Raw genomic sequence first — 12,927 nt, forward strand, 5'->3', positions numbered from 1 at the left:
AGGCACATCCATTCAGAAAGTGAAAATATAGAGAGAAATACTAAGACAAACCAGCATTTCTATCCTACTGCTGTTTAACCTCAGTAATGAATTGCAAATGCATCTGATCTTGACACTGGAGTCTTAGTGGGCAACCAAGAATTATTTTTCCCATGATTCTAGTGTCAGAACATCCTACTGACATGTGAGTGTATAAGTTAATGAAAAGATCATTAATTCAATTTAGATCAATCTTGATTAATCACCATGATTAATTAATAATTTAGTAACTAGGAATTAAGTGTGAATTGGTGGAGAACCAAAAGGATAGTGAAAGAAATTGCCCACAAGGAAATGTAGTCTCTTTTTGACAAAGCTGAAAGGCAAATATGAGTTGACACATTTTTTTGAGTATATATAAAATTTCTATGTTGTAAAAAAAAAAATATCAGAATAACAAATGTGCAGCACTTTAATGTCAGATTTGACTGTCATTGGAACTGTTCACAAGTAGTGTGGACAATCTAAATTATACTTCATTTTCTAAGCATGATATATAACCATTAGGATACTTTAGAAAAACACATCACTGGAACTTGGGTTGGAGAGGGAACAAAGTGAACATCTTTGGAAGGTCCAAGTGGGATTTTTTCAAGTGAATGTTATTCCAATACTTTGCAACAAACAGGAAAAAGTGAGGTCTGTTACACATCTTTCACAGCCTATATATAAACCAGCCTCAAGAATATTTACCTGAACATATATATACACTTTTTTTTTTAATATTCTTAAAAAAGTAATATTTGCTTGCTCTATGACACAATGAACATCTCTACAGGGAAAACTTACCATAGGCATAATAAAATACTCAAGAAGTCATAAAAGGTAACACGAGAGCAGTGTTTGGCCTTGGTAAAACACATTTAGGATGGCTGCAATGTATGGATACAGCTTTGTTCAAGAAAGGAGCTGTGCATATTTAAAGGTACTTACAAAGCTGGTCTTCTCCTTTCTTTGACATGGGATATGTTTCGTAATGGGATGAATACAAAATCATGGACACCATGCATTGCTGAAGGAAGGCTATGCCCATCTGTTTCACATGTCTGTGCTGCAAAGATGGAAGAGTCTCTTCTAACTCCTATGGCTCATAAGTGAAAGAAATGTAGGATTCAGCACATGGATGTTGAAGGACAATTTCAAGGACTCCATGGTTAATGAATTCATAGGATTCAGCTCCCCTTCTTCATCTGTCGGAACAGATTTTTATATTCTCTATAGAACTGAAATGGTGTAAAATACCTCAGGTCTACAGCCATGCTAGAATGCTGCTGTTCTGATAAACATTTAAAGCAAAGACTGCCAGTGTTATTCTGTATCCTTCTTGCTTAAAATCCCTCTGTGTGTGTTATGGAATGGGTGACTTAAAGCATCTATGGACGGAAATAATTACACCACTACCTATCACTGCACGTGTTCAAGGGCAGCTTTCTGCAGACTCTAGGCAACAAGGTCCTTGGCAAACCAAGCTGGGTCTGTCTAGAGGCCAATAGGTGGCTCCAATGCTACTGCTATTTTACCTGCAGAGAGGTTTCACCCACCTGAAGACCCCATTTTCCAAGAGATGGTTACAACTGCTTGGATGGCACCACTTCTTGCCTGGCTCTGCTGTCACAGCTGCTTTTGCCCTCGTTACTTCATGGTGATGGATACAGAAAGTTAGAAAAATGCAAATAGAAAAGTTTTTTATATCTTCCAAGTGTGCAAATAAATGGCTGTATGTTTTTATGGGAACTCAACTGAAATTTCTCAATGCCAGCTGTTGCATTCTTGGATAATTCAGCTGCTTTTACATGAATGTCTTTGCTCATAACTAAAAGATAATTGACTATAAACAAGTATACTATAAACAGAAAGGAAAAAAACAAAGAAAAATTGTTTCCTACTTGTTCTGAAAAGAAACAGCCAAATTAAGGCTATGACTAGAAAATGAGTGAGTTTTCTATTAAAAATAACCTCTGTTATTTTAACTGTTATTTTATGAAGAACCAAGTGATTCCAGTGCTCCTAAATATTTAATGAGGGAAACCAATGATTTCTAGAACTGTTGCTGTCTTCTATGGGAATAACCATAACTAATTCTCTACCCCACAGAGTAGATTTTGCATATTGTTCCCAAACTGACCACACTCATGAGCCGTTGAAAGACTAATGCCACCTTCTCAACAAAATTGTTTACGTAAACTCTGACCCCCCTGTCAGTATTTTCCAGCTTTTACTCAGGCCTGGATGGGTAATGGCCTGGATATTTCATGGCAAATTTCTCAAATACAATCACACAAATGTGCACTGGAAGAGGGGGGACTCATCCCATTGCCTTCAGTAGGACCAAGGGCAAAATGAAGCACAGAAGCAAGCGAGCTGACAGTTACTATTTCTGTGATTCCTCCTTCTGAAATCACATCAGTGAATCCTCTCAAAGCCATCCTGCAGAGAAAACTGATCAGTTTTCATTAAATTGCTCTCCTAGGATTCTCTGGGTTGAAAACTGCTCTGATGTTTACTTTCCCTCATCACCCAAAGGTGAATATTCAAAGGTGAATAGTCCTCACTGCCGCTGTCTCCTGTGCTGGGGTGGGGTAGTCAGTGCAGCCAACAGGCAAGGGATACAGGGAAGAAAACTGATGTTGGGACAGAACATAAAAGCTCCTCAGTATGGAAAGTCAAAATCTGTTTTGTTCTACAGAATTATTAGGTTTCGTGGCTTGTACGATATCTCAGTGGAGATATTATTTGCTTCCCAGCATTTTTCTCATAACCAGAAATCATACCCACAAATAAAAAATATCCCTTCAAAACCACTTCCTATTAGCAGAGCATACTTTATATTATAAAACTTGCAAGTAGACCAGTGTTGTACCATGAAGCCTATACAGCGTTTTTTGTCTTTTTGTTTTCCCAGTGTAAAAATATACAATGCTACTGCTCATTTCCTGCAGTGTAAAGGTCCAACTGGTCCTTGCCTGCTGAAGGCTCCACTGCTACTGCCCTTTCATACCTCCCCAACCCAGACCACTGTGTTACCCCTCCTTATACCTGAAACCTCACAGCGTAATGTATTTTGCCTCCCATTTATAACAAACAACGAATCTTTAGCTGGTGTAATGAGATACTGTCCAAATAATCCACTGTCTTTCATAATTCTGTTGTAGCTGCTCCAGGGCCAGTCTTTGGACGCGATAGGGTCCTTTAAATTCTTCAGTACATTCATCCTCCCCGTTGACAGCTCCACAAAAAGCACATCTGTTTGCAAATGTGAAGTAGCGTATATATAGTACTGATTGCCTTCAGTGAAAGAGGGCTGAAATGTCAGATCGGACACGTGTATGTTTGTTTTCAAGTCATGAATCAACTCGATTTCCCCCCGGACAGTGAGGGCCTGGACAGTGACGGTGCCGCTGGCGCGGTCGGCGCTGACCAGGTAGCGCCCGTCGGGGGAGACGTGGGGCGCGCCCGCCACGCGCCCGTTGGGGCCAACCACGGTGTCGGTGACGCTGTCGATGATGAGCTGCAGCGAGGGGGCCCCCAGGCGGCTCCTCCTGCACTGCACGAAGTAGTAACCACCCAGGTGAGTGTAGGCCATGGCCTGAGGCACGCAGCCGTAGGCCTTGAGGTGGATGGTCTTGATGTGCGTCACAGTCTCCAGGTCGATCTTGTGGACCGCGTGTTTGGAATGGTTGAAAATGAAGCCAAACCTGAAACAGAAAACAAGGCACTGAGGTCACCTCTGGAGACATGGTGACATGCCTGAGCAAAGACAACAGTCAGCAGAGTTGGGGACCTTTTACTCTGTTGGTTTTGGAGGCGTGTGCAATAATACTGCCTCTTTTTGTAAGAAATGTCTTGTTTTAGTGCTTCTAAAACATCCTAGAAGGAGCAACTTGATCCTGGAAATCTGAACATTTGCTTAGCTGTTTGAATTTTTGAGAGCTGAAATCTTCTATTGGGATTTAAAAATTGGGCACAAAATATTGGGATACACAAATGAAACAGCAGCTTTATATTGGGAACTTATTGGGAACTTACTGGGAACTTATTGGGAAGACCAATTTCTACAGAAGTGATATCAAGGTTTGAGTGTTCAGTAGGCTAACACTGACCAGGTTTGTACTTAAATCTGTCTGAGATTACAGTAATAAAATTCAATATATAAGCAAACATTCAATCCCAAAATAGAAAAGCATTCAAAATAAAGCATATTGCTGCCAGGTTGGGGTCAGAGAGTAATTATATTAATAAATAATTATAAGTAATAAATAATTATAAGTAATTATATATAATAAATATAGCTATGTACAATATAATGTATAACCACTGAATGAAGACCATATCTAATCTTATCTCTTAACTGACAGCACCAGAAGGAAGCTGTGCTGTGTGTTTGGTACCCATGGTGCCTGGGGACCACTGCAGGAGATGGCAAGGCTGTGGTGCAGAGCAGACTCTTAAAAACCATTTTGCCAGCCCAGGGAAGGTGTAAAACATTCCTTGAGGAACATAACCAGGGTGCCCTGAAGATAAGGGGTCTTCATTTGCTGTCTCAAGACAGGGCAAAAAACAGTGAGCAGAGGATAAATGTTCCATAAAAGATATATACTGCAGCACATCTGACCTTTGCTGAAGACAAGAAAAGGTCAAGAATAGCCAAAAAAGGTTTCTGCTTAATTTGAGAGGGAGCCCTTAGAAACAGCCTGCTTGTGTTCCACTGGATTCACTGACAAAGACTTACAAAAATTAATTTTACATCAACTATCTTTTCATCCATTCAGTGCAGACAGAGGGAAATGAAGTGAGTGCTTAGTGTTGTATCTCTTCCTCAGAAGATGTAAAACTGCCTTGTGAAATGTGGAGAACAACGTGCTTCTGTGCAGAAAATACACATTTTGCTTGAAACACTAGGTTTATTTCTTTATTCTTAATCCATCTGTCAATGAGACACTCAGCAATGATTTCACTTCTAAAGAATGAGCCAGTCTAGTGTGTGATCCCATGAAAATCACTGGGCTAAGCCTTTCATTTCCCCATTATACTCACATCCATTAGAGGCTTCATAAAGTATCTGCAGTGGAGAGTCGTAGTGCACTGTGTGTGGAAATTGGATATGACACTTGTATTTCTCCTGGATGAATGAATTTTAAGTACACTTTAAAAAGTGCTTTCCCTTACAGTTTTTTTTTTCCCAAGACTTTCTTAATACTTGGCCAAATGCCTGAAGAACTTAAGAAATTATCTTTATCATAAACTTCTGTTTAAAGAAGTGGGTCAGGATATATTTTATGTGCCCACAGTTGCAGAAGAGGCTCAGCCCTTTCATGAAATCTGTGATCTGAAATCTCAAAGCAAACCTTGTACTTAGAGAGTTTTCAATAGACAACAGTCTACCCTTGGAACTAATAAAAATGGACACATTTCTAGATAGCCATCTAAAATAAGAGGCAGCTGAAATACATATGCAGGAGTATTTGCATACAAACATTATTTGGCTAGTGGAAGAAATTGCCTAAATGTTCACCTTCCTGGGAAAGGCTGGTACTGCCATTTATTGTTTCTGAGTGGAGAATTTAGAAAATCATCCCAATGAGTCTCATTAGCCTGCAAGCAATTATTTTTTTCTGTGCTGAGGGTGAGAGAGAACAGACAAAGAACTGGCCCTAAACAAATGCAACAGGAAATCAGGGACAGCATCTGCAGCTTTGCATATGGAAAACTATGGACAGTAATCTATATTTATTATTTCAGCCAACTAATCACACTGAAGCAAAAGGACAATTAAACAAACAAAAATGTGTAACTGTTCCATTTTCCTGTCTTTGAATCCAATTCTCACCTTCTCAGCTCAGGCTTTAACATTCACCAGAGTCATCTACCTCCTAGCACTACTATTAGCCATAATGAAATTGTGAAAAAAAAGAAATACGAAGTAGAGAGAAATTACAAATGACAGCCATGAGGCATGCATCATTATTTAGTGTTTCAGCAGGCAAAATTATTTATTTTGGAACAGATTCAACACATAATCATTTAAGTGTAACCCCTTCTCTCTCGGTGTTTCCTGCAGGAAACCTAAGATTACTGCAATGAGTTACATTATGTTTTTTGAGTGTTTAACTTAGTTAAACTATATAGAGGACAGAAGATGGTTAAACAGTTGTTATAACATGGAAATAATAGTATAAATTGCTGTGCAGTTATCATCAATTTTGATAATGTTAATGGGAGGCTTCCCGTGCCTGCTGGGAAGTAGCCAGTATTACTCCAGGTTATTAGTATGTTAGTTACACAACCTCATTAACCACTACATCACATTAACATTCAAAACTGATAGTTCATGGAGGTTTGTTTTGTTTTTTTTAATCTGCAGTGCATACAATTTTTCTGCTCCAGCCATAAAGCTCACACAGAGATCCAATACTTGAACAAGTTGGGAGCATGTGAAAGAACCACATTTTATGCTTCAGGCAGAGTATATTTTTGCCAGTTCAAGCAACATATCCTTGACACAGATTTCTGCTCAGATCTGTAACAGTTTTGTGGCAAGGAAGGTGATTTTTGGGCCATCAAATTCCTGGCACAAGTAAGCCAGGGCAGTGTGCCATAAACTGCAAGGAGGGATCGCTGACTAAGGCGAGGTTTGAATTCCTGTGCATGGTCTAAGGGAAGTCCAGGATTGTTTCTTGCTGTTTTACTGATTAGCTGAATAACTACTGGCATTTTCCTCAACCCTTTCTCCACTTCATGTGTGAAAATGGGGATAAATATAGTTAAGATTCATCACAAATTCATTTATTCATTCACTCATTCATTCATTCATTCACTCATTCATTTCTTCATTCATATCTGCAAAGTGCTTTAAGGTTATGAGGAAGGAGCAGCATGGTCACCATTATTATTCGTTAAAAGAATTTCTCACCTAACATGATTAATAATAAGATTTGTAGGTGGTATAAAAAAATCTTCCACTCCTTCAAAGGGTGTGTGGATAACATGTGGATCCTCTCCAGTGCTTGCCTCTGGAATCACCTACAATAAATACACACAAGGTTGAGCACAGGATAAGCACTGAGTAAGGCAGAAAGGTAAATACAGATTAGAGACATGCACGGTAGTGAGTGGCTCCTTCCAGACTGTAGTAGACTCAACTGATTAATGATTTCAAAACACTGTTTGGTGTAGTTGCCTTGAAAAGGTGTGCTAGCAAACAGTATTTGAGGCATGACATTTGTGAGGTAAGTACACAACTTAACTCTTGTAAGTTGTTTACATCTCAAGAATGAGCAGTCAAGCAGGAGCTGGAGCAGTATGACAACAGTAGGACCATAATAATTTATCCCTCACTGTCTAAAGTAAACATTCCCTCCATGGTCATATTTATTAATCTCACTTAAATGCACAGTGATAATTTACCACCCTGAAGGATCAAACACTAACTCACAGCAGTTAATTATCACTTTGAAGGAGAAAAACTGTTCATCCATCAATATAAAGTCCAGGGAGGAGCAGAGAAGCTCCCTTTGGCTGTGCCCTGGCCCTGTCCTCCAGCACAGCACAGAGCTCCATGGACAGGGGAACTCAGCTCCTCCACTGCTCCAGAAAGGAAAAGTTTTCAAAAATTAAAATGTTAAACACTCAAATTGTTTGCTAGGTTTAAGATGACTTTAGTCCATTCATTAGGACCTTCTGCTGCTCTAATCTGCAGCAGTTGTTGCTTTGAATTTATAGCTACATTAACTCATGAAAGACATGCTAAATCCCTAAAAGGTTTATTTCAGACAGCTGTTCTGGTCATGCCATTTAGATTTCTTCCAATTAGATTGCTCAAGAAGGATGCCCAGCCTAGCACAGTGCTTGCAAGAGGCCAGGCATTTACTTCCCACAAGCCAGTAATGGCCAAACGACAGCATTCCCTCAGCTGGCTGCACAGACAGTTTGATAAATCCCTGACTTCCAGAGGAGTGGAAATTTAGATCAACCTCTGCAGCAGCCTCTTCATTAAAAGAAAGTATTTTGTTGCATTTCTGCAACTGAACACTGCAGGTTTTAAGAAGGAACTTTGTCCAATTAGTTACTGCCCACCTTTGGGAAAGAAGGTCAGAAAAAAGAAAGGATCTGCTGATGATGATGCTAATCTCATCTCTATGTGTGTAACTGCACATCATAAAGATAACAGAAAGGACTATCTGAGACCTGGAACCTTCTAACAAGTTTCCAACTGTGCAGATGGTGTGTTCTCCCTAATAATGACATGCTTGTGCCATCTCTCCTTTAGTTACAGAAACCTCTCACAGCTGGATGGAAGAAATTAAGTCAGAAAGGGTAAAAAGAGCCCATTTTGTCTCCTTATACCCTGTACAGGAAACTCACATCCCCAGATGAGACAACCTGGTGTTGCTGCCCTGGAAACCTTCATATACGCCTCTATTCTGGTTTTGGCATCTTTTCCTGAAATTGCTTGTGATGAGTAGCTGGTCCAGTGTTTATTATTGACAGTCAGCACTGGATGGAGCATGTGGATATGGCAGGGATGGCTCATCCCATCTTCATGGGGCAGTATCTCCAGCAGAAGCTTTGGGTAGCCCCACAATTAATGCAGACTTCAAGTTGTTGGTTTTTAGGTCAGAAAGCACAGCCCCCCTTCTTCTCTGCCTGTTGGGAAATGCTTCAATGTAGACCTAGCAGCAAACACTTCTGCCAGAAGGATTATTCACGTGACACTTCTTTCCAGAAACGCTGGGCAGCAAGTGCCAGAAAACCACCACCAGAGAATGGGATGTCTGGAGGGATCAAATCAGATCCATCATCTGGTGTCAACTCTGTCATACATCATACAGCAGCAGCAAAATGCTCCACTAGATGGCAATTCTCCATATTCTCTGTACTGTCAACAGAAGAGTAAATCTGCCAAGGTGATCCAGAAGTGGAAGCTAATTTGGGTGTCCAAACTCATGTGCAGTGCTGTGTCCCAGTGTCACTATGGATCTGGTGGTGCTGAGCATGGAGGAGTTCCACAGATATCATTGGCACCCCTGCACCGGAATCACTAACACCCAATAACACAATTTGTCCCCAAGGTTTTACTTCTCTTGGTTTGGTTTTTTACCTTCATGCCCTAGAGAGCCCCTTCTTGCATTTTAGTGTAAGAGACTCACAGAATCACAGAATTGTTAAAGATGTAGAAGCCTTCTAAGATCATTGGGTCCAACTATTTCCCCAGCACTGCCAAGCCCAGCACTGAACTGTGTCCCCACGTGCCACATCTACAGGTCTTTTCAATCCTTCCAGGGACAGTGACTCCCCCATTGCCCGTGGCATCCTGTTCTGGGGCTTGAGAAAGTTATCAGTGAAGCAATTTTTCCTAATACCAACCTCAACCTCCCCTGGCATAACTTTAAGCCATTTCCTCTTATCCCATCACTTCTTACACGGGAGAAGAGACTGACTTTTATCTGGCTCCAACCTCCCTTCAGGGAATTGTAGAGACTGATAAAGTCCCCCCTGAGCTCCCTCACCTGCTCCTTGCCAGACTTGTGCTCCAGACCCTTTTCCAGCTCTGTTGCCTTTCTCTGGACACATCCCAGCACCTCAATGTTTGTCTTGCAGTGAGAGCCCAAAACTGAACCCAGGATTTGATGTGCCTCAGCAGTGCTGCAGAGCACAGCACTCTTGTCCTGCTCACAGCCAGCTGCCAGCCCTTGCTGTACAACTTTTTGGCTCTTGGCTCTGTCACCAGTCTTAAAACAAATCAGACCTTGGCACAACACAGCCCTGCTGTCAGCCTGTGGCACAGTCATTGCTCAAAAACAAATTAAACAGCAGGAAAAATATGTGAGGATGGACAGAGGAGGGATGAATAAAACACATTGGATATGCAAATGAAACAACAGCTTTATATCCAGACCATTAAATGTGGCTAATTACCTGCAACCCCCCAGCCACCAGTGTGTTACCAGCGATGCTGAGCCCAGGAAGAGCAAAGGCTCCAAGGTGTAAGGACTTACCTGCAGTGTGGGTGATGATCTCCTCATGTCCCCCCAGCTGAGCACCCACACTTGGTCGTGGGACTTGTCATAATGTAATTTGGTTGGTAATGGGTCCACATCCAAGGACTTAAAAAACCAGAGAGAGTTCTTTACACAGTGACTCAAATGAACATGACAAATATCACATCAGTTCCCTGCAGGCATTCTCATGCACCACTGTTATGTTCCCTGCGCAGCTTTGCCTTCAAATCAAGTGGGGGATCAGAAGCAGTTGAAAATTTTGGCTGTTTGGTGCCATTTTCTGGATAGACATCACTCCATCCTCTGCTGTTACTTATAGCCAGTAGATCAAGGGCCACTTTCTGCCTGAATTGTACCCACACCAGCTCTTTCCATTTCTAAGCATTCTTTCCAAACTGCTTATAACCCAGGTCAGGCAGCTAAGCCAGGAATTCATCCCAGTGTTATTTTACCAGACTCACTGTGAGCTTGGCTACAGAGGCAGCCCTGAGACTGTGATCTCCAGCCCACAGAGAGTTTATTCTGCCAGTGAGGTCACAGAACAGTGAACTCCATGTGATGCCACTGGTCAAAGCAACACAGGCCCAGCTCTTTACTGATCAGCAGATCTTTGCCCAGCAGATCCACTGGGCAAAGATCTGATTTTTTTTTTGTCTTATATCAAGTCTTTTTTCATCAGTGAATAATGTGTTCACTTGTAAGTACCTGAATGGCTTTTTGAGTCTGGATATCAATTATCATTACTCTGTTCTGCTTTGGCTGTGTCACATAAATGTACTTGTCTCTGACATTGACTGCTGAAGTCCAGAGGCAGGACTGAGTGTCTTCACCTTCCACTCTAGGACAGATCTCCTCCTGAGGGGTTAAAAAAAGAGAAGGCTTAATTTTTACAAGTTCAGGGCCTAGAGCTGCAAGAAGCTTAGCCTTGTAAACTGCAGGAAAAAATCCCTGGGGATTCCATTAGGATGATATTTCTCCCCTTTCTTTCCTGGAAAACATGAAATAATTAATTTATCAGGTACCACACTTCAGCCTGGCTCTATGCAATGACATTAAACAGCCGGACCTCCTGCAAACCTATATTGAATTTCAATAACCACAGAGCCTATGGACTGATCTTTTGAAGCATGCTGTGGTTCATCAAGACTTGCAGTGCTGTCAGCATTTATTAGCAACAGAACGATCACTCTGTGCTTTGAAAAAACAGTGATTTACATTAATTGAGTCACTGCTCTTTATATTTTTCATAAAGTCTTCATTTTCTGCAGAGGAGTTTGAAGAGTCACTTTTGGTCTCACCAACAACTCTCTGCATGTTTGCTACTTCTCATTGCTCTTCCTTCTGTCAAGATGCTTTATTTGAAAGAGCATTTGCATGGGACCAGGCTGTGGGGAGGAAATGGGGTAAAATGAGAATGAACACATATAAATTTCAGTGAGCATAACAGTTGATTTTAGACCTTGTGTTGGGTAATATCAAATAATGGCCCACCTACCTAAGGGAAATGTGATTGGAGATGCATCAGAGCTTGTTCAGGGAAAGAGGAGGTACAAAAAAAAAAAGTCAGCATTGTGTCTGTACTGGAGGAACAGAACAGAACAGAACAGAACAGAATAGAATAGAATAGAATAGAATAGAATAGAATAGAATAGAGTAGAATAGAATAGAATATCCTGAGTTGGAAGGGACCTACACCATGTGCAACAATTATGGACAGAAAGCTGTCACCTCTAAGCAGCACAGCTCTGCTGGCTGAGTGTCTTGGTGGAGATCATGAGTAAGGGCTGAAGATAAAAGACTCAATTACTTGGCAGCATTTTCCTTTCTGTTTCTCCAGCTAGGCTGAGAATCTATGCTAAAAGCCAGAAGATAACACAAAAGCCCAGACTTGGGCTTCCAGGAGCCATTCACATAGTCAGACACCTGCCAGCCTTCACAGTGCCCTCCTCATCCTCAGCCCTCACAACACAGCATCCACCCAAGCCAAGGGGAGCAGGGAAAAGTTACCAGTCTTTCTGCTACAGGGCTCAGCTGCAGCTGCTCCACCTGCTTTTGGGCCCTCTATGAGCAAATGAAGCAACCTTTTTTGTAGATCCACTCCTAAAGTTGGGCTGGTGACACTGTCTGTGTAGCAAGCACCCAAGATAGTAAAAGGGAAAAGGGAGGAAAAAATGTCAGTTATCCCCAGACCAAGGGAAGGGTCCTTGGAGATCTGTAGGAATCCCTCAGAGGTGTCTCTGAAGAGCAGCCAAGTGATGTTAAAAATCCCTCTCATGCACACCAACGTGCTGACATTATTTCCTTGAGTGCCTTCTGTGTTTTGTTCTTTTCAATCTGTTTCTCCAGGACCAGTTCTTCATTAATTACAGTTCTTTAGAAAAGAAACATTGGATTTCTGTCTTAGTAAAGCTTAGGTATGGCTTAATAGCATTAAGTCCATGGTAAGGACTAGCCTTGGGGGGAGCATCAATCTGGACTTCTTCCAAGGTATATTAAAATCTAGTGGAAAAAACCCCAGTATCAACCACAAATTTATTGAGATTTTAAAAATACTTCCTACACACTCATAAGACACAGAGCTTGACCCAACCTGCAGGGCTCATGACAGCAATTCTAGCCTTAGATTCCTCCCAAAACTAAAATCAAGGCTGAGCCCTTTCTTTCAGAAGAGTCACATTCTTTAGCCACATTTTCAACTTCCCCTTTTAAAAATTAGAAACTAAGGAAAGGAGTGACTAAAAAAGCATTTCTGAATGTATTTCAGCACCTGTGTTTTTTTTTAAGAACTGACAGTTTCATGAGGATATGCCTGCTGTATGTTCCTGTGCAGGAGTACATAACAGGTCACTGAGAACACTGACCTCACAGAGCCTCCAGGCACGTGTTATCC

At 41.3% G+C, this 12,927-nt stretch overlaps 1 protein-coding gene across 4 annotated transcripts in view; it reads right to left on the reverse strand.

Moving 5' to 3' along the window:
• Window positions 1-440: 440 nt before the first annotated feature.
• Window positions 441-12,927, reverse strand: part of FSTL4 (follistatin like 4) — a 220,281-nt gene continuing 207,794 nt past the window's right edge. For all 4 annotated transcript variants that reach the window (XM_030957556.1, XM_030957558.1, XM_030957555.1 and 1 more), the window contains 4 exons: window positions 10,743-10,892; window positions 10,035-10,142; window positions 6,950-7,059; window positions 441-3,734 (listed from right to left, as the gene is read on the reverse strand). In XM_030957556.1, coding sequence (XP_030813416.1) covers window positions 3,032-3,734; window positions 6,950-7,059; window positions 10,035-10,142; window positions 10,743-10,892 — 1,071 coding nt within the window. In that variant the 3' untranslated portion in view covers window positions 441-3,031. The remainder of the gene's footprint in view (window positions 3,735-6,949; window positions 7,060-10,034; window positions 10,143-10,742; window positions 10,893-12,927) is intronic.

The sequence above is a fragment of the Camarhynchus parvulus genome, chromosome 13, assembly GCF_901933205.1.
Source record: "Camarhynchus parvulus chromosome 13, STF_HiC, whole genome shotgun sequence".
Classification (NCBI taxonomy): domain Eukaryota; kingdom Metazoa; phylum Chordata; class Aves; order Passeriformes; family Thraupidae; genus Camarhynchus; species Camarhynchus parvulus.